Genomic DNA, 21,957 nt, shown 5'->3' on the forward strand with positions numbered 1-21,957 from the left:
AATGCAGGAAACGTAAATTATCAGTTCTCAGGACTCGGGGTTTCACTTTGATCTTAATTTTCATTTCACAGTGTTCTAGATAAGAAGTCTATGAGACTTCATTGTTGACCTATTTATACTTCAAGTACACAAGCTACTTTAAATTTTATAATTATTTTCTAAATATGAAATCTATAAGGAAATTCTGTTAAAATACTCAAGCACTAATGTGAGCAGTCACTCTTCTCCCACCTCTTCATCACAAGGTGATTTTAACAACTGCTAGGCAAGGGAAGTTCAGATATTTAGTTGAGAACTTCAAATTCACATGCTCTTTGCTCCCTGGTGAATCAACTTTCAGAAGGACCCAGAATGAAAAATGAGAAATTTTGCTCTGAAATTAGTTGTCCTTGGTTAAAGATACTTTCCCAGTGATCAATATGAAATAACTCTGTGGTCCCTGCTAGTCATTTGAAACTGATTTTTATTCACTAGCTTTTCTGTTTCCTATTCAATTTGTCCCTAAGGTTTTTTTTTTTTTTAATTATTATTGAAGTGTGATTGATTTACTATGTTAGCTTCAGGTGTACAGCAAAGTGATTCAGTTATACATACACATATATTTTTTTTCTTTTCAGATTCTTTTCCATTACATGTCATTACAAAAAAATTGAATATAGTTCCCTGGGCTATACAGTAGGTCCTTTTTGTTTATCTATTTTATATATAGTAATGTGTGTCTGTTAATCCCTAACCCCTAATTTATCCCTCCTCACCCTTTACCCTTTGGTAACTGTCCCTAAGTTTTAGAAGTGAAATGGCCCCGCATGAGAAAAATCTCTTTTGTCTGTTTATTTGGCACGTTTTCAAACATGAAAAGATCTGGGAAGAGGAAGGAGAAGAAGAAACTCGTCCTAAAATCGGCAGAAAATCTACATAACCTAAGGGTGGCAGCCTCTGAGGAAGTTTTCATCCACGCCCAGGTGCTGCATCGCAGGACTCCCCCAACACAGCCTTCTTAACTCTGATCAGCAGCCAGACCACGGCTCTCTGGGCAGCACGGTCAGTTCCCAAAGTTCAAGGATTTTCCAAAAGGTCAGAGTTGTGGACACATTGCTCAAACCAAACAGGAGAATGTAGAAATAAGAGAAAAAGCGGATGGATGCATTAGGGCTGTGTGATGCATGTGCTAGGCATCCTCCCAACGGGATTTGCGAGCAAGTCGTAACTACACCGTTATGGAGAGACTACAAGAGGCTGCTTAAATTGAAGACCGGATGTGCCACCTCCCTCCCATCCCAGTCAGCCAGAGGCTGTATTTTTACTCACAGGGCCATGAAAATGTGACTGAAGTCAGACACCCAAACACTCCCGCCGTCCAACCAAAACCTTTGAATTGCCCAGGAATAGGCCTTCAAAGTGATATTAAGTCTCGTGGGACTCACCATTTCCAGTCCTATGATAACATTTCCTCCCTAACCAAAATCTTGGCAGCCACGGAACCCACCATGCTAAAGCCAAGGAACTCATGTGATAGATGTTTTAAAACTGAAGCCAGTCCAGAAAGGACAGACCCTCCCAAAAAAGGAGTGAACTCTGTTCCACACCTGGGAGGGTGACTCTGAGTTACAAAACAAAGAAGAGCTGTGTCCAAGGTAAGGGCCGAGCAGGACCAGGCTGAGCTGGGCTGCCTCAGGAGTAGGAGTCCAAGGTCATGGAGAAGTGTTGTAGAAGAGAACAACCCTTTTGTCTTCTGCTCAGCTGAAGTTTCACTTAGTCGGAGTCCGCCACAGACATTCCAGCAGTTGACATTTCTTGGGGGAAATCTAAGGGCTTCTGAAAAGCAAATGACCTCCCAAAATTGTAAGGAGACTTTGGGACAGAGGGAGCAAGAGGTGAATCTACATCTTTAGAAAGAATTTAAAGACACATCAACGAACCATCTGAAGAGGAAATTAAGAAAATAATTCCATTTACAATAGCACTAACAAGAATAAAATAGGTGATGATTGTGGGACATGGATGATTTTTAGGGTAGTGAAACTACTCCATATGACACTATAATGGTAGATACATATCATTATACTTTTGTCTGAACCCATAGAATGTACAGCAAGAGTGAAAACTAGTGTGAACTATGGGCTTTGGGTGATTATGATGTGTCAGTAGAGGTTCATCAGTTGCAACGAATGTACCCGTGTGGTGGGGGATGTTGATAAGGGGAAGGCTCTACATGAGTGGGGGCAGGAGGTATGTGGGAAATCTCTATACCTCCCACTCAGTTTTACTGTGAATCTAAAGCTTCTCTAAAAAATAAAGTCTGCTAATAGAAAGAATAAAATATTTAGGAATAAATTTAACTAAGGAGGTGAAAGACTTATACACTGGAAAACTATAAAACATTGATGAAAGAAATTAAAGAAGATATTAATAAATGGAAAGATATCCCTTGTTCATGAATTGCAAGACTTAGTGTTGTTAAAATATCCATACTACCCAAAGCAGTCTACAGATTTAATGCAATCCCTGTCAAAACCCAAATGGCTTTTTTTTTTTTTGCAGAAATAGAAAAAGGCATTCTAAAATTCATATGAAATCTCAGAAATTCCCAAATAGCCAAAACAATCTTGGAACAGAAAAACAAAGCAGGAGGTCTCACACTTTCTAATTTCAAATGGGTTAAAAACCTAAACTTAAAGAACTGAAACTATAAAACTCCCAGAGGAAAACAAAGGAGGAAATCTTATGACACTGGAATGAGCAATGATTTCATGTGTATGACACTGAAGTATAGTTAACAAAGGAATAAAGAGACAAATGGGACCACACTAAACCTAAAAGCTTCTGTGCAGTAAAGGAAAAGGCAACCTACAAAATGGGAGAGAATATTTGCAAACTATTTATCTGATAAGGGATTAATATATAAAGAACACCTACAACACAACAACAACAAAAAAATCAAATAACCTGATTTTTTAAAAGTACTTAAATAGACATTTCTCCAAAGAAGATGTACAAATGGTCAATATGCACATGAAAAGACACTCAACATCACTAATCATCAGGGAAATGCAAGTCAAAACCACAATGAAATATTGCTTCATGCCCATTAGGATGGCCACTATCAAAAAAAACGAAAAATAACAAGTTTTGGCAAGGAGGTGGAGAAATTGGAAGTCTTGTGCACTGTTTGTGGAAATGTAAAATGGTAAAGCAGCTATGGGAAATAGTACGGAGTTTCCTCAAAAAATTTTAAAGGATTATGATATGATCTAGCCATTTCTCTTCTGGTTTGTATATCCAAAAGATCTGAAAACAGGAGCTAGAGATACCTGCACACCCATGTTTGTTGCAGTATTATTTACAATAGCCAAGAGGTGGAAACAATCTAAATGTCTATCAGCAATGAATGGATAAAGAAAATGTAGTTTTACATATTATGGAGTATTATTCAACCTTTAAAAAGAAGGAAATCCTTGAAAAAAGGGGGGGGGGGGATCCTGCCACATGCTACAACATGGATGAATCTTGAGGATGTTATGCTAAGTGAAATAAACTAGTCACAAAAAGACAAATACCACATAATTCTACTTATATGAAGAATCTGAAGCACATTCTTGGGAAGTAGAATGGTGGTTACCAGAGGCTGGGGGAGGGGAAAAGGGGTACTTGTCCAATGGGTAGAGGGTTTCAATTTTGCAAGATGAAAAAGGTCTAGAGATCTGTTGTACAACGTGTGTAAAGTTACTATTTTACCAAATACTTAAAAAATGGTTAAGATGGTAAATTTTATGTGTTTTTAACCATAATTTAACAAAAACCCAAATCAACCAATTGCAATGTATGGACTTCATTTGTACCTTGACTCAAACTATTTTTTTAAATTATGGGACAATGGGAAAAAATTGAATACTGAATGAATATCTGATATTAAAGCATTAACTTTTTGTGTGATAATGGTATTTGGGTTATGAGATTCTTCTGCTTTTAGATAATCTGAAATATTTATGGATGAAATGAAGTCTGCGATTTTCTTTGAAGTAATCCAGTGGGGAGGGGAGGTACAGAGGAATCAAGATGACCATGAGCTGAGACTTACTGAAGCTGGATGATGGGCATATGAGGGTCATGAACTCGTGTACTACCTACTGTTGTACATTTTTTTCCATAATAAAGACTAAAATAAGCACAAAGCTAATGCCCCTGAAAGGGTTGGGGCTGTCAGGTATTTACACTTCACCCTTGAGCGCATCTACTGAGACTTTCCTCTCCACTGTCAGCAGGAGGACCAGGCCCATCATGGTGAATCCGGGGGTTCTGTGTTGACAGACATCCTTCTCTAAGACCTTTGATGTCTCCAACTGCTCTTCCACTAAGTGATAAAACAAGGAACTCAGCCAGTTCAATCTGCAGTGAAAAAACTCAGGAGCAGCAGCTTGTTGTTGTTGTTGTTGTTGTTGTTGTTGTTTTTATTGACGTATAGTTGATTTGCAGTACTTCAGGTGTACAGCAAAGTGATTCAGTTATGTGTGTGTATGTGTGTATTCTTTTTCAGATTTTTTTCCATTACAGGTTATTACATGATATTGACTATAGTTCCCTGTGCTATGCAGTAGGTCCTTGTTATCTATTTTATATATGGTAGTATGTATCTGTTAATCCCAAATTCCCAATTTATCTTCCACCTCTTCCCCTTTGGTAACCATCAGTTTGTTTTCTATGTCTGTGAATCTATTTCTGTTTTGTAAATAAGTTCATTTGTATCATTTTTTTTAGATTCCACATATAAGTGGTATCATATGGTATTTGTCTTTCTCTGACTTCACTTACTATGATAATATCTAGGTCCATCATGTTGCTGCAGATGGCATTATTTTATTTTTTTATGGCTTGAGTAATATTCCATTATATATATATATATGTGTGTGTGTGTGTGTATGCACACGCACACACACACATATATATATACACCACATCTTTATCCATTCATCTGTCAGTGGGCACTTAGGTTGCTTCCATGTTTTGGCTATTGTGAATATTGCTGCTATGAACATTGGGGTGCATGTATCTTTCTGAATTAAGAGTTTTTGTCTTTTCCAGATACGTGCCCAGGAGTGAGATCACTGGATCATATGGTAAGTCTATTTTTAGTTTTTAAGGAATTTCCATAGTAGCTGCACCAACTTACATTCGCACCAACAGTGTAGGAGGGCTCCCTTTTCTCCACACCCTTTCCAGCATTTGTTATTTGTAGACTTTTTTCCTTTTTTTTCTCTTTTGGTTTTTACAAACCCTTGTGTGGAGGGCTGACTTTAAATAGATCGCAGTGAAGGGGCTACTCTGCTACGTACTAAACCCTGACCAAGAAGCAGGTCTTCTAGGAATGGTTTAGCACCAGGTTCCCCATGAACGTGCAGTGCCTGACCAGTGATGTGGTGGCTGCAGGGGCGGCTGCCTTTCCAGGTGCACCTGTATGTAGACTTTTTGATGATGGCCATTCTGACTGGTGTGAGGTGATATACCTCATTGTAGTTTTGATTTGCATTTCTCATAGCGATGTTGAGCATCTTTTCATGTGCCCATTGGCCATCTCTATGTCTTCTTTGGAGAAATGTCTGTTTAGATCTTCTGCTTATTTTTTTATTGGATTATGTTTTTTTTGTTATTGAGTTGTATGAGCTGTTTGTGTATTTTGGAAATTAAGCCCTAGTTGGTTGCATTGTTTGCAAATATTTTCCCATTCCATAGGTTCTCCTCTTGTTTTGTTTATGGTTTCCTTTGCTGTGCAAAAGCTTGTAAGTTTAATTAGGACCTGTTTGTTTATTTTTGCTTTTGTTTCTATTACTCTGGGGAATGGATCCAAAAAAACAATGCTGCGATTTACATCAAATAGTGTTCCACCTATGTTTTCCTCTAGGAGTTGTATAGTGTTCAGTCTTACATTTAGGTCTTTAATCCATCTTGAGTTTATTTTTCTATATGGTGTTAGAGAATGTTCTAACTTCATCCTTTTACATGTAGCAGCTCATTGCTGGATTGACATCTGTGTGTTGTGGTTTTAGCAGTTTCGTGCACTCCTAGTTTAGATGGTTAGGTTCACTACCCACAATCCAGAGGTCCTTCGAGAAGCAGCAGCACTTGGACAGACTGACAACCAGTGAGGGTTGGGTCTCTGCCTAGGTGCAGTAGACCACCCAAAAGAGGAAATGATGAGTCACCAGGCACAGACATAAAAGAGGTGGCAAAAGCAAAACCTTTGCTCCTACTTGGAAGTTTTGCCCAGGCAGGCTGCTCCCTAGAAAAGGGAGGGAAACTTCCACTCCCTGCACTGCCCAGCTCCCTGCTCTAGCCAGCTCTTCCTTCCTCAGCTGCTTCCACACAGAAAGCAGTGCACATTCTCAGGAGCTGTCATTACCCAAACTTAGGCTTAGATCAGGGACATGAGGGCCACTCAGATTCCTTACTCTTACCCCAGATCGCCCCTTCCCATTACTGCAGGAGGGTGAGGGCAGTAATACTCAAACTAAATACCGGAGGGTTAAATTTATATTCTGGGATTTATATTCTAGTAGCTTGATGGCTGACAGAAGCCTTTATGAAGGGTATCTTTGCTAAAACAGAATGCAATTTAAATAATCAAATTTGTTGATGTATCTATACCAGTTGTTCAAAAAGAAGCTAGTTTCACAAGAGCAAAGTCGTAACACTTTAATAATTTAAATAAAACCATCTTTAGGAACATACACACATACATAAAATGTGAACAATTAAATTGAACAATGTGTTTAAATGCATCAAATTCTTAAAAATCCCCAAAATGGACTCAAGGCCACAGATATGAAAAGGTAATTTTGAACTGCTACAGACCAGAGTAAAACAGACAAGGTAATTACTTTTTATTTACCAATATTCCAGACCAATACTGTGGATACTTCAGATTTTTATGAAACTACTTCTAGGGAATGTTGGAATAAAGAGTTGTTAAAAAGGAATGCAATTGATGGCAAAGAGATGAATTTATAGCTAACAATTTCTTTGGTCCTCCAAGTTACACCTGTGAAAACTTTAAAATACCAAGTGTGAGCTGAGTGTTTAATTGTCTCTAAGTGTCTAAACATTAAGCAGGATAATGTCTATATCAGGTTAGATTTCAAAAGGAACTCAAAATCAACCACCACTGTACTTTAGAAACTCCAAATATGGAAAAAATACAGGAATTAGAAGTAGGGAATAATTAAAAGTAAAAAAAAAAAAAAAAAAAAAAAAAAACCACGACACCTCTGCCATCTTGCCGTATAACAAGCAAAATGGCCTCAGAGTGACAGAGACGGGACTACCAAGGTCACCGCAACCACTGTAGTTAATCCCTCTTAAGGAAATGGGATAAATTTGAAGAGCACAGTGTCAACCAAATGAGAGACTTCTCCATGGAGTAACTGTGTTTTTGCAGAGTTGGGGTTTTCTTTTGTTTGTTTGTTTGTTTTAGTTTGGCCCACACTGCCCCAGTGGAGGAAATTTTAAGCTAATAAGGCAGCAGCTTCCTGGACTAAAAGACCTATACCACTTGAACAGTTACACTGAAGACAAAATCCTTATGGACCACAAGGGAAACCAGTGAAGGGGCTTCCGGTATTTTCCAGTCATTCCAGAAAATTATGGTGCATTTTCACAGACACCAACAATACAGAGTTCATCAGACATGGGGCATAGTTCATAACACAGTCCACAGTGCAGTTCTGCATTCTGTCACGTTCACAGAAGCTGTGGTTATGCAGACCTGAAAATGACGGACACTTTCAAAAGTTTCTGAAAATACTTAGAAAAATATTCAATAAGTTAAAAAAAATTTTTTGAGGAAGCTACAAGGAATACACAAAGCAAGCTCCCAAGAAATGTGTAAACGCAGAACTGTGAGGACGAGTTATCTGCAGTGTCAGTACTAAGACTGATAAAACAATGGCTTTTTAAAAAAGGCGAAGGTGTGTACACTCTAAATGGTGTGATATTCTCATCAAGGCACAGAGAGTTAAATGTTTAAATCCCTGTATGTTGACAAGAGAATATACTCGTAAACAACTCCAGGAACTGATTTCCCTGTACTTGAATTTTAAAAAGAATGGAAGGTAGAAATTGCCTTTTTAACTCACAGTAAAAAAACAAAAAACAAGAAAACATAGATATTCCACTACCTTCCCTTGATGACTAATGTTATAACTGGATAGTTAAAAAATAAATATATAAAAATAAAGTGTCACTGTGGTTAAATAAACATGATTAAAGTGGAGCCTGCTGGACTTTGAATTTGCAGATCAATGCTGCATACTTACATAAATTATTTTTAGCACTAAACCATTTTCATTTGGGGAGGCTAGAATAAATATATTGGCCATAGTTTTCTCTCATTCCCAAGACTCCTGTGCTTCTGAATCAAATGACCAGACTCTGAACAAAATATGGGAATTCTCCCTTCTTGGCACCTTCAAGTTACCTGAAAGGCAGTGGTTTTATGCACATAACTTACACTATTGGCAGTTTGCTTGAATGCTGCCACTAAAAGGTGGCAAGAAGAAAGTAGAGGGCTCACCCCTTTATTAATTATCTTTATTTGACTTGCTATAAATAATTACTAAATACAATTAGTGACAAAGAATAAAGTTCATGTTTATAACAAGTGGCAGTGGACTGTACTAACAATGAAGACCAGATGGATGACGCTACTAGCTGCATGATCTGCAAACCACGTGGCACACACTGAGGCTCAACTCTTAATAAGAGTCAGGAACTCTTCCCGGGTCTTCGGATCCTCCCGGAACACCCCCAGCATCGTGCTGGTCACGGTTCTGCTGTTCATTTTCTGCACCCCTCGCATTACCATACACATGTGTCTACAAAACAAGACAGCAAAGGTGGCTTCACGGAGTAGACAGTTGCTGGTTTGGTTTTTAAAATAAAAAGCAAGGCCGAAAGATTAAATCTGACTCAATGAGTTCAGTTACCAAGTATGTCAAAATATTGCTTCTTAGACAAATTTGGTCTGAAACTTTTTTTAAGTTTCTAGGTCTTAGAGCTTTTATTTTATAAAAGCTGGTCGAGTCCTGAAGGCATCCAGCAGGAGGGGGTGGGAAATGGAATCTTCTTTCTGAGTAAAACTAATACAGAGGGTCTACAGAGATACACAGCTTCTAGGCAAGAAGAAATTCAGAATTCTCTTTTGATCCATCTTGAGAACCAAGACAGCACTAAGCTGGCTTAGCTGTTCAGAGAAATACTGAAGCATGCTGGTCTCATCAGGCAGGATCCAGAGACCGGTGACCACAGTGGGTCTAAGCAGCCTGAGGAAGCCGGACAGCATTCACAGTTCACAGTTCATGCCATGACAAAGAATGGACAAAAACTGCCCACAAGATGTGTGCAGTTCCCATAATTCATTCTGACTTGTATTAGTGTCTTCAGTTGCCCTTTGGACCTATCCTTAGCTCTCTTTATTTTCAAAATGTGTGACAAAATATTAGGAAAATGCTACTTAGAGCAACAAAGAGCTAAAGAAGAAATCAAGAGAAGACATAAAACGCTACTGGTTGCACAAATTCACCGCATCTAAGCCTTACACCTCCAACCGAAAAACCCACTATGTCATTATTAAGGGCAAATGCGTACTTACGTTGCTTCAACCACTACACCAACTCCAGCAGGTCGCAAGGCCTCTGTGATTGCTACGGCAATTTGTTTTGTAAGGCGCTCTTGAACTGTGAATGGGACAAGGAGCTCAGTTTAAGAGTCTGACACAAACAGACAGCTGGAAGCTTTTGTTATCGCTAGAATATTTGCGACCTTAAAAAGCAAGACTTCTGCGAGGTTTAAGAGCCAAGACACACCACCTTTTACCAGTTTACTTGCTGTGCTGCCCGGGCGGCAGGAGGCACCTGGAGTCCCCCAGCACCGCTGGAGAGAACGGATTAGAATGGTGACTGTCCCTTAGGTGCACAGAAAGACCAACAGAATATTGACAAGTACCCCCATGGACGCAGAGTAAAGCAAATTAATAAATAGCTTGCAACAGGATTAACAAAGGCGCTACAGTCCAATTACTGAACTGTACTTAGAGCAGTGTTGAAAACCAACGATTTAACCTAAATAATGCAGTTCCTGTGCTGAATAAACAACTCATCTTTGAAAACATATAAGCATTCACTGGAGCACTGCATCTGTTTGAAAACTGACAAAATCCCCAAATGAGAGCAGGGGTTAGTTAAATCAAACCACAGTACAGCCATACAATGGAATGCTAAATACACAACAGAATTAATGAGATAGTTACATGTATGTGAAAAAAAAATGTTTAAGATGTTAAGTGAAAAGAAAGTAGGGAAAAAAGAAAGTGAAGCCCATTTTCAAATACATTATAATAAAAATAAGTTGATTTTTAAATGTTAGTATATACAACAAAATGTGAAGAAATATGCAAATACAATGATTTGTTCTGGAGACCTGAAACACAGCAGACTTTGTTTTATATTCTTATGAGGTTTTAATTTTTAAAGTCGTATGTATTACACTTACAGTAAGAACAAAAAATACTTTTTCCTTAAGAAAAAGTTTTTCTGTAAACAAAATAGTTTAAATGTTTACCTTGTAATCTTCTACTATAGATTTCTACAATCCTAGAAGAGAAAGAATTGTTTTAGTTAATCATAAATTGTTTGAAGTGAAATTGGTAAGGCTTCCTCATAAGACTAAAGAATAATTTCTGTATTGAAGCAATGGAGGGTGTGGGTAGGGGAGTCATGCTTATAGGAGGAGGATAGAAAGATACATAAACTACAAGAAAATGAGAAGAGGGAGGGTCTAAAGGAGACCACTAACCACGACACACATGTTGCTTCCCTCAGTCCCCAAAGAGAGAATTAAGTGTAATGTTCACTTAGGAAAAACAACAATTAGAGGTGAGTAATTTTCAAGATCCCTAGCTATCAATTTTAGACCAAGTCTCCAGTGTTCTAATTAATCATATTGTTTAATCAGAGCTTAAAGTTCAAGTAAAAAATAAAAAGACTATTTGTTAATTAATAGCAGACCAACGTCAACTACGTACCAACTAAACCTATTAGGATAATCGGATTAGAACTAAACAGACTTCTTCAGACACCTCTTTATAAGACAGGTCTACATAAGCACTCAGTAGGATTAACCCCCCAGAATAAAAGCCCCTGATCTTAGCTCATAACACAATCTGTCAAGTGATGAATTTCCCCTTTCAACATCATTTACTCTAGTTGTGAAATGGAATGATGGCCACGTGAATCACCCACTTGAGGATTCCAATTCACATGAAGTCTCTTTTCCTTAAAATCTGGCCTTTTAGTCATGAATTTGGACCTAGTTTAAGGATCAGCTCACCTCTGAGGCATGTTACGGCCCTCCGCCCCAGCCCCCCCACCACTATGCTGCTCAGATAGAACTGACATCTTGCTTCTTTATACCTGGGATAGCCAACGACGTAAAGTCACACATCTGCCACCCTACTATAACAGGAATGCCTCTAACATTATACTGTCACCCATGGTGCCTGCCCATTTCTGGTGGGTAGCTGCTATCATGCCAAAGGAAGGTCTGTTGAGTGCCTACTATGTATATGATTATGTGGTGAACAGAGCCCCTATGCTCAGAGAGTTTATAATTTCTTATTCCTAGTTTATTCATTTTTCAAGTAATGAATAGGTCTTGAATTTCTGTTTTCTCAGCATTAAAGATACTCATATACTGTATGGTCAGGCCATTCAAGATGGCTAACCTCTTGCTCTCTCTACATCCCCTGCTTGACTGGTCCCTGCCTCACTCACATGACTATCCAGTCCTCCTAATGATAGGGCTTAATCGGTAACTGCCTACATACTTGCCCCCTGCCCCAGCCGCTGGTTTCTCTGGTAACTGATGAGCCAACCTGACGTCAGTTCCCCCTATAAATGGTAGCCTCATTCTACCCCAAGCAGCGAAGATTGCTGCATGTGCCTTAAGTGGTGGGTGTTGCTCCAGGACCCTACTCCAGGACTTGTAAGGTTCCCTGTCCACTAAACTGCTGATGTCTCTGTGACTGTCTCCAGGACTCTTTGTTTGGTCTTGAGGCTGAGCAACTACAGGGCTTGCAGGCCTGTGAGGTGTGTCCCAACAGATAGCTTCTTTGAATTTAAAAAATCTTTATTTTTCCCTCACTCTTCAAGGTAATTTGCTGAGAGGTACTTGTTGGGAATAGAATTCTAGTTTGACTCTGATACTTATCTGCCTTTCAGTATTGCCCCTGGTAAATGGATGGTCAGTCTAATTGCTGTTACCTTGTAGGTAATATTTTTCTGTGGCTTCTTTTATGGTATTTGAGTACGTGTACTCTGCCGTTGCCTGCATTGTGTCTGGGTGGAGACTTGATTTTATTTGGCCTGTTTGGGATTTATTAGGCTTCCTGAATCTGAAGACTGATATACTGCATGTGCTCTGGAAATGTCTTCAGCTGTTACCTTCTCTAATATCACCCCTACCCCATTGCCTCTTATCTCAGGAATTTCGGCATATTGGAGCTTCTCAGTCTTCCATATCTTACGTTCTCAATCACGTTTTCCACCTGTGTTGCCTTCTGTGCAATTGTTTCGGACCTTCCTTCCAGTTCACTAATTTTCAGCTGTGCCAAATCTTGCTGCTTTAATATGAGTGTATTGGGCTTCAGATTCAATTATCACATCTTTTTCCCCTAGAAGTTGTAATTGGTCATTTTACCAATCTGCCTATTTAATTCTGAAAGTTTCGTCATCCTTTGTCAAGCTTTCAGGACTCTTTATTTTCTAACACACTTGTATATTCCATATCTGTTAACTCCAGCATCTGCCCTCTTTGACCATTTGTAGCTGACTTTGGCTTATGGTGGCTTGTTCATATGCTCTTAGGAAAATTTGTGGGAATTGTTTGAAGCCTGGATAAAAGTGGATCAGTACGTGCACTTGATTCTGCTAGGTGCTAGAGGGTTACCTCCTTAGTGACATCTTAAATTAGTGCCTTGGGTTTTTTGAGGACCACACAGGTAATATGAATTCTGGCCCCAAACCTAAGTGAATACATGCCTAGAGGTTCTTTCCCCACCTTCTAGTATATTACTTTTATAGCAGAAACAGGGAAAAAGGGCCCCTTTGTAATCTCATGCCTGTCCTCCCAGTCTCCTCTGCCTAAATCTCTTACTTGTTTTAACCAACCTGCTCCCTATCCACTGGAATATGCCTTGCTCCTACCCTCTTATTTCCCTTTATTTATGCATTAACTATACCTAGAGGAAATTATCTTCCATTTAGAATTCTGCTCAGCCCTCCACCCCTGGATTTCTCCAACCCTACCAGGCACAGCCATCTTGGCACCTCTGAACTCAGAGCTCCAAACCAGGATTTCTGTGGCACCTGCTCCCCGTACTGTCCACCCTCCTAGAGGGTAGCGGCTGTGTCCTTCTCTCTAGCGGCCACAGTAACGGACCCAGTGCCCTTTCACAGAAGGTGCCCAGTAGATTAACCATGGCTACCCAAGGCACTGCAATTCTACATTCAAGATTTACTTATGTTCAATTACTGTAAAGCAAGAAAACTAATACATGTCCAATGGGTCTTCAGCAACAAAAGGAATTTCTATTCAAACTAAATTTACTCTAGAATTTCACTAGAGTTAAACCAGATCAACTCACTCCTGGCATTTTCTTGTTACTTAAGGCTTTACTATTTGATATTTGACTTTCCTGGCATTGAAAGGTCATTCGTTTAAAAAAGAAAGCATAGAACAAACTTCACATGCAAGATTAAAATGAGTGGTAATGTTTTGCTAAGATATTCAGCTTTATTACTCTTCATTCCCTAAATATTCCTACTTCGTATAAGGAATAAGCAGTTGGATAAAATCTTAGTCTTCTGTTTCATTTAATAGACTATTCAGATTTTTTAACAAAATATCCAAAAGTAACATACTCAGTTATTTGATCTATAATTCCAGTGTTTTTCTTATATTTTAATCCTATTAGTACAAGGACAAATCCTCCTGTTAATAATTAACTCCTTTGTATTGTTTCATAAAAGCTTAATTATTGGAGATCTTTTCCTTTCGCTAAGAAAGGAAATAACCAAAGGATACTCTACCCCCAAGGCACCATTTTTTCCAAGATCTCACAAGATGACCCTCAACAACTTTCTATAAAATGTTGCCCATAGTCTACACAGTGTGGTCTTCTAGAGAAGACTGTTTACATTAAGATCATGGCCTAATGTGGTCTGCTAAGCTTTTTATAATATGAAAATTACTCCATACCTTTTACACATGGACAAGACAGGGGTAATTTCAAAATTTCTATGTAAGAAAGATTTAGGAATAGCAATCTTGCTGGAAGAAAGCATACCACAGGGCTGGGCCTATAGCTGTGTTTGCACAGCAAGCATACTGATCTTACTTAGACTGTGCATTATAAAACAGTAAGAATAACCAATTGTAGTAAAAGCACTTTTATTCAGTTGACATTAGTTATAATTTGGGAGTAAGTTAGTGGGGAGGAGGTTGTTAATAGAAATTATAGTATGGTTAATTACTCCATCACCACCAACACTGTTTTTCAGCCACTCCTTGGCACTGCCACTGAGTACAGATCACTGAAAGGCAGCAAGATGTTTGGATTTGTGTTAAGAGCCTTAATGCAATGAAGCAATGATGGTTACGATGTAGTAACATCCTTTCATGGTACCAAGTAGCCCTGACTGGTAATGAGATTACTGAGCAGGAATGAGGTCATAAACTAAGGAAGTTAAATTTCTCTCTTCTGCCTACTTTCTTCTTAATCCTAGAAGAAATAAGTGAGAAAGTGGAAGTGAAAACAAGAGAAAAAAGAACAGCTGTGGAGAGGTGTCAGAGATTACTAGGGTGGTGTTCACAGGTTCCAACACAGACTTGAAAAAGGTCTGGACCATCATTCAGGATGGTTTAAGTGATGAAGAAACAGGAACACATCAGAGCCACAGAAGTCAGTTGGTGTCAAAGATTCATTTATTCCAGTTTCGACAGTCACCTTCACCTCAGTCAAGTTATCCAAACTTAGCTTGGTTCATTTTTAGAAGGTGGGGGGAAGCACATGATTGCATTTTATTACATACTACTTCATTTTGTTCTTAAATCTCTTTCAATACACACACACACACCTCCCAGTATTTCCCCAGCACCCAGGACTCACTAACTTTATGTAAAGAAATTGCAAAAAAGGATATTTAGGTCTAGCCAACAATATTTTATTATCATGAACACTGACCCTCAAGTTGACTCCAGTTGAACACGGACGACTATGCTTGTGTATCACCACCCTTTCCTAAAACTCAAATGGTGGCAAAGGCCTGAACCCACAGGACAAAGAATGAAAAAAGACTGTAGCAGAAAGGAGAGAAAGAGAAGAGTAAGCACTCTCAAACTAGAGCTGAGAGAAAGCCACGGAAGGCCCAGTCTTGGGTCTGTAGAGCCAAAGGAACCAGAAATGAACCAACTGGCCCTGCAAGACCCCAGAGATACCCGGAGGCACCTACGTACAGTGGAACACAGGGTAGAGGCCCCGAATGGTGGTTTGATTAGAAGTCAAAATAGTGTAGTAGACCTCTCTGCCCAGGTTTTATCTCCCACCCCTCACTGTCAGCTAAACAGCCTTAAAGAACAGGAGATGAGCACATGCACCCTCGGATCCTCTCCAGTCAGGGAAGGCTCTGTGGAGACAGGCGTGAGCTAAAGCTCAAGGATGTGTGAGTGGGAGGTGGAAGGCAGGCAATGGGGACGCGAGAAGAAAAGGGCATTTGTGTTTCAGGTCCTTACAGTCTGTTTTAAGACTATACTTATTGTCTATGTATTGTCTCTGCAACTATAAACTAGGTTGGAACGCGTCTTCTACATTAGATCCACACTGATTAAGAGACAAAGCCTGATGAGATTCTCACCATGGAGGGGCAGGTCCTGTCATCTCACTTACCACACAGTCATACTCACCTAGCGAGTTTGCTGAGGCCAAGAACTTGCTTGTTAGGAAGATAACCGATGTGGACCTTCAGAGTAAGAGACAGAAATCGTAAGTTAAGTGAAAACAGTGCTTCTTTGTGACAAAATAAGGAAACATAATACAGTACATTTAGGTAATTCAACACAATAAATATATCTTTAAAATATGTAGAAGTCTTAAGACTTAGAAAATGAAGCACATATATAAGCAGTTTTAAAATTACATAAATGCAGTAAAAGGAAAATGTATAAGAATGACTTAATAAAATGACAAATGGCGGGGGAGGTATAGCTCAAGTGGTAGAGTGCATGCATGCATGAGGTCCCGGGTTCAATCCCTAGTACCTCCTCTAAAAATAGTAAATAAATAAACCTAATTACTTCCCTCCACCAAAAAGTAAAATAAAATAAAATGACAAATGTGAAGTATAACACTTCCTGGGGAAGTTAAACACGATACAATTCATAGTCTTTCCTCTGTTGAGGGGAAACATTCTCAGGAAAGTGCAAATTATCCATAGCAACATTAAAATGTAGCCAAGAAAGCCTTTAAATGTCTGAAACTGTAATTATAAATAGTGCCATTCCACACATCACAGTGGTCTTAAAAATCCCACCCTGTTGCAGAGCCCTGTTGCACAGAAAAGGGTCTCTACGCCTTCTGTGGTGCTTGATGGCCCCATTTCTAAGCTGCTGGAGAACACATCTTCTTGACAGGAGAAAAAAGACACGTCTACAAACTGACTCAGCAAGAGCCTGAATCCTAAGACCTAAACTCCTGCAGGACCTACTATAAGCCAAAGTGATTTCTATAATCTTAAAAAGCACTAATTATCTAATATGTAAATATTATATGTCTTTCAGCCAAGTATTAAGCATGAGAAGACATCAGTTCTCCAAAAAGGCTAATAAATGGTCATTCATAGGCAGTGAATTTACCTAACATAAAAATGACTCATTTATATCATGGTTTGCTAGCATTTGTTGCATTTGTTCACCTAATATTTACTTGAATAATTGATCTAGGAGTAATTAGTGAGTTTTTTTTCATCTATTAAGCGCTGTGCTTTGGGAGTCTGAGAATACCAACTCATCGCCTTCCTGGTGACCACGGGAGATAGGTAAAGCAGCGGCTGAACACTGGGTATTTTAAAGAAAAATCAGAGCTAAAACTTTCCCAAAGAACCAAGGTCTTCTGTACAACTTGAAACTTACATACTTACATGCAGAGCTATAATTTATATTTCCTGTGCTACTTTTTGTCTTCCTGAAGATCCTGTCATTTAGATGGCTGTTTCAAACAATCATCACTGAGCAATATGTTTAAAAGCAGAACACAAACACAGAGGTAATCATAGCAGAAGGTAAGAGAATACAGTGGAGAGGGGCTGAGAACAGGGTCCAGCTCCTGGGTGTGGCCCCAGCCAAGTCGCTACCTCTCCCCATCCTCTTGGACAAGTCATAGCTTTCCGGGCCTAACTTTCTCACTCAGAATAAAAGGTAGTGATGAGCTCAAAGGTTCTCTCATTCCTGGAAATCCTGAGCCCTGCTGTCCCAGGCCCAGCACCGTTAACTGCGGGGCTGCCAGACCGTGCACGTCTCCCAATGTGATGGAGTATGGAGTCTTCAGCACCCTGATGAACGACCTTGTCTTGTCTGTTTAGCCTTAATCTTAGGAAGTTTTAGGTCTAATCAAGTTCACAGAAAAATCCAGAGGTTGAATGGAACAAATCTAGACGTTGAGACACTATAGAACTGGCCTAGTTTCTTCAACAAGAAAATGTCATTGGGGTTGTGGGGAGGTGGGGCTGCCAAAGGAGATTATTTTAGAGTAAGAGGCTTAAGAGGAATAGTAACCAAATGCAATGCAAGTGTAAGTGTGTAACCCTTATTGGGATTCTGGTCTAAACAAACCAACAAATAAGCTGAGATGCATGGAAAAATGTGAATATGGGTTAGTTATTAGACGCTATTTAGGAATTACTATTAATTTTGTCTGACAGTGCTACTGTGGATATGTAAGAAAATAATACTTTTATTTATGTGTTAATAATGAAGAGTCATGTTGTAACTTTTTTGAGTTACGTTTGTTTCAGAGTTAATGTTTCTTAAAGAAAAAAATCCCTTATCTTTTAGAGAAACATGCTGAAAGAAATTATAGGAAAAAATATATCTAGGATTTGCTTCAAAATAGTCCAGTGGGGACATGTAAGGACAAGACTGATCCTTTACTGATAACTGTTGGAGCTGGTTGATAGGAGCATGGAACTTTATACCTATTCTTATGTATGTTCTGTAGTAAAGGGTTTAAAGAGAGATACCAATACACATCAGAATACTAAATTTAAAAAGACAAAGTGGGAAGTGCTAGTGAGGATGTGAAGTGACTAGGACTCAGTATATGAAGTATAAACTTGTACACCAATTTGGAAAACTAAAGGTCAGTATTTGGTAAGTTGAACACACGTGTACCCTATATCCCTGCCATTCTACTCCTAGATATATTCCTAACAGAAATGCAAGCAAGAGGAGGATCAAAATAGCAGAGTAGGACATGGAGCTCACCTCCCCCATCACAAACAAAAAATTCATCTACATGGGGACTAATTCTCACAGAAAACCACCTGGGAACTGGCAGAAGATCTCTTACACAACCAAAGCTGCAAGAAAAATCTCCATGGTACGAGGTAGGACAAAAAAGAATGTATCAGGGATGGGACCAGCACCCCGGGGAGAGAATCTGTGAAGGAGGGAAGGTCTACGCGGGAAGGCTGTCACCCTGGGGAGCCGCCTTGCCAGCTGGGAGGGCTGCTGGGGCAGACACAGCGGCTGGAGGGGCCTGGACTCTGCTCAGGAGGGGTGTGCACGTGCTAGCTTGCTAGCAATCAGGACAGAGAGACTGGCACTGTCTGCTGACAGCTGCTGCCTCCCCACACTTCCCAGTCTAAATGGCAGGGCTGCTAGTACCTGCAGGGCCTGGGGGCTGAATCTTAGGCCTTGGGAGAGGACTCCATCTAGCTGCGTGGGGACAGTCTGGTGGGCTTGGGCCAAACCTTGGAGCCACTGTCAGTGCCTGCACCATAGGGGGAGGGTCTGGCTGCACAACAGACTGTCAGCGTGGCTGATGCCAAAGAAATCATGTCTCTGGCCAACAGCCCCTGGGGAGGAATACCCAGTGGTTCCTTTCCTGGCTGGCATTCGTACCAAAAACAGCGCTTGCACCAAAAATATTGGACTCACACAATGCACACGGGGATGCTTCCACATAAAGACACCCCTTTAAGACCACAGTAGATAAACTGTTTCTCCAAAATTCATAGAAACAGTTAAGTAAAATGAAAAAGCAGAGGAGTTACTCCAAGTTAAAAGAACGAGAGGCTCACAGGGGCACCTCTCGTCTTTGTGGCCCGCTGCTGTCTATGGCAGTGTGCCCTAATAAACTCCTTTTCTATTTTCATACTTCATCTCTGGTAAATTCTTACCAACCCGCACATCACTGTGCCACCAACTGGCCCCCACTGTGTCCCACATTTGGTGGCCCTTTGGGCTTCTTTCTCCTCTCTCCCCTCTAGCGGGATCTCCCCCTGGCTTGATGGGATGCTCCATTCTGGAGGCCAGAATCGTCAAGGCAGGCTTCCCTCTTCTGCTTTCCTTTCCTCTTTCATACTTTTCTGCTGTTCCCTAGCATTCAGAAATTCCCTGAAGTCTTGCCAGGGATTGAGGAACCCTGGCTGGGCTCTCTCAGCAGGCTCTGAAACTCTGACAGGTGGAAATGAACCCCGGCCTGTAGGAGTGAATGCACATGGGAAAGGTATCTTATCTTTTCTAAATACCCTTCTCTCCATCTCCCCTTCCCCTATCCCTTCCTCTGACTCTGGCCCTTGAGACACTCCTTGGTTCTCGGGCCCAACCACGTGGTACACCTCTCTGTGCCTTCCTGCCGCCTTTTGTGGGTCACGCCTCCAGATTGGTCGTGCCTCCTGCCTTGGATCACCGCACCAGGTAGAAGTCGCCAGTGGGTGAGTCCCCACCTTTTTTCTTTGCTTTTTGGCCCCTTGTGCTGGCTTTTCAGCCCCTGTGCTGGTTTTGGCCCTGCACCAGTTGGCTTCTCTTTCCTGGGGGACACCCGAAGTAGGAGGACACCAGAAGTTTAGACTTTCTCTTTCTGGGGGATGCCCCAGAATAGAGTCTGCCCTGGTTTCCTTCTCTTTGCTTCTTCTATTCCCTGGAGCTCACCTTTGGGTTGCATTTTAAAACACTGGGATAAGTTTGATCCCCAGACATTAAAGAAAAAGCAGCTTATCTTTTTCTTTAATGTTGCCTGGCCCCAATTTCAACTTCCAGATCAGGAGACTTGGCCCCTTCATGGGACTTTGAGCTATAAAATAATCTTCCAGCTTGACTCTTTCTTCTTTCTGTCCCAACCTGGGAAAATGGTCCGAGGCCTCATATGTCCAAGCCTTTATGACCCTCTCTCAAAACTTGGATCTGGTTCTATAAGAGAGTGTCTGATTAGAACTTGTACTAAAGATGGTACAAAGAAAATAAAGATATTCTTTAGAGAAAATTGCGTTAGGGAAGCTCTTTGAAAATTCCAGAACTGGTTCTTTTTGCATATGCGTTTAGGACAAAACTAGACACCTTTTCAAAATTCTGACCCTGAGAAGACAAAAACATTCCTAGGAGAAAAGAGATAAGAAAAGAGACAAAAGGCAAGCCAGGTATATGGCCTTTCTGTGCCAGGCCCAGAGGTGTGGCTCCAGAAATAATCCAAAACCCATCAATCCTTTGCCACTCCCAAAACCTCCCCTACTTACCTTAAGAGACTTGTAAGTATCTGGTAAGAGAGAAAGAAAAAAAACCTTTTTCTGATGATCCTAAGGGAACAAAGTCATTCTAGGAGGAACTTGCCTTGAAATGCAAATGTTCTACTAGGTCTTCTCAGAGAACCCTTATCTCACCATCTTTTTAAAATGCAAATTTTGAGAAAGGGGGCAAGGCACAGCCAACAAGAAGCTGTCCTGCCCCTGGGGATTATTACAAAGTTTAATTAAATTATTACAAGAACACTCTAGGTTTGTTTCTAAAGCTCAGTAACCTAAATATATTTAACAATCTTGTGCAGAGTTAAAGCTAATCCAATTGTTAAGTTTATGGTCAACTACCTATATCCAGTACTTCTGCATGACCTTGCTGGATTTCTCCACTCTAAGGATCTAACTGGTAGGCCCTTAGGAACTTTATTCTAGAGAAAAGAGATAATAATTTTGTTCAGGCCCTTAGTAATATTATTAGGTGGGATTCCCTCACCTGGCCAATTAATACCTGCTCTAACCCTGGCATAGATAATGAATTTTCTTCTAAAGTTACTCAAGTTCAATCAGAGCAACAAGTAGCAACTTGTTAACCAGAAATACAGTTTCTATAGGAGATTTGTAATTATAGTAGTGTAACTCTAGATATAAGAAGCAACAGAGGGAATATTTTCCTGGACCATAACAGACTAGTAAGACAGGTGGTCCAGAGACTTTGCTACTGTTACCAAATTTGAACCCAAACTTTAGCATCACCTCGTAGCTAGAAAAGCACTAAGATCATTAATAGTGACGTCTGCTTTGGCCATTAAGGAGAGCTCTTACAAAACCACTTGGCTCTTAACATCCCCCCCAAGGGTGCCCATACACAGTTATGTGCTGAGTGCTGTACTTACATCCCCAATTGTTGTGGGACAAAACGGCGGTGGTAGGTGACATGGTGACACGTGGGTTGATGGAGGAGTTTGCCAGAGATGAAGTGTGGGAGTGGAAAGGGAGTTTGTTGGGGTGTGGTGCCGTGGACAGAGGTGGGCCACGCGGATAGGAGGTGCCTGTGTGGGCACTGAGGGCCAGTTGTTGGGGTCTTTTGTAAGGTGGGGTCGTAGGCTGCCTGATTGGCTTGTGC

At 40.3% G+C, this 21,957-nt stretch overlaps 1 protein-coding gene across 1 annotated transcript in view; it reads right to left on the reverse strand.

The window, feature by feature from the left end:
- Nucleotides 1–6,661: 6,661 nt before the first annotated feature.
- GCH1 (GTP cyclohydrolase 1) overlaps nt 6,662–21,957 on the reverse strand; it is a 48,191-nt gene continuing 32,895 nt past the window's right edge. The window contains exons 3-6 of the mRNA XM_006180853.3: nt 16,009–16,064; nt 10,609–10,640; nt 9,641–9,725; nt 6,662–8,864 (exon numbers count right to left, since the gene is read on the reverse strand). Of these exons, the coding sequence (XP_006180915.2) occupies nt 8,738–8,864; nt 9,641–9,725; nt 10,609–10,640; nt 16,009–16,064 (300 nt within the window). The 3' untranslated portion in view covers nt 6,662–8,737. The remainder of the gene's footprint in view (nt 8,865–9,640; nt 9,726–10,608; nt 10,641–16,008; nt 16,065–21,957) is intronic.

The sequence above is a fragment of the Camelus ferus genome, chromosome 6 (assembly GCF_009834535.1).
Source record: "Camelus ferus isolate YT-003-E chromosome 6, BCGSAC_Cfer_1.0, whole genome shotgun sequence".
NCBI classification, from domain to species: Eukaryota; Metazoa; Chordata; class Mammalia; order Artiodactyla; family Camelidae; genus Camelus; species Camelus ferus.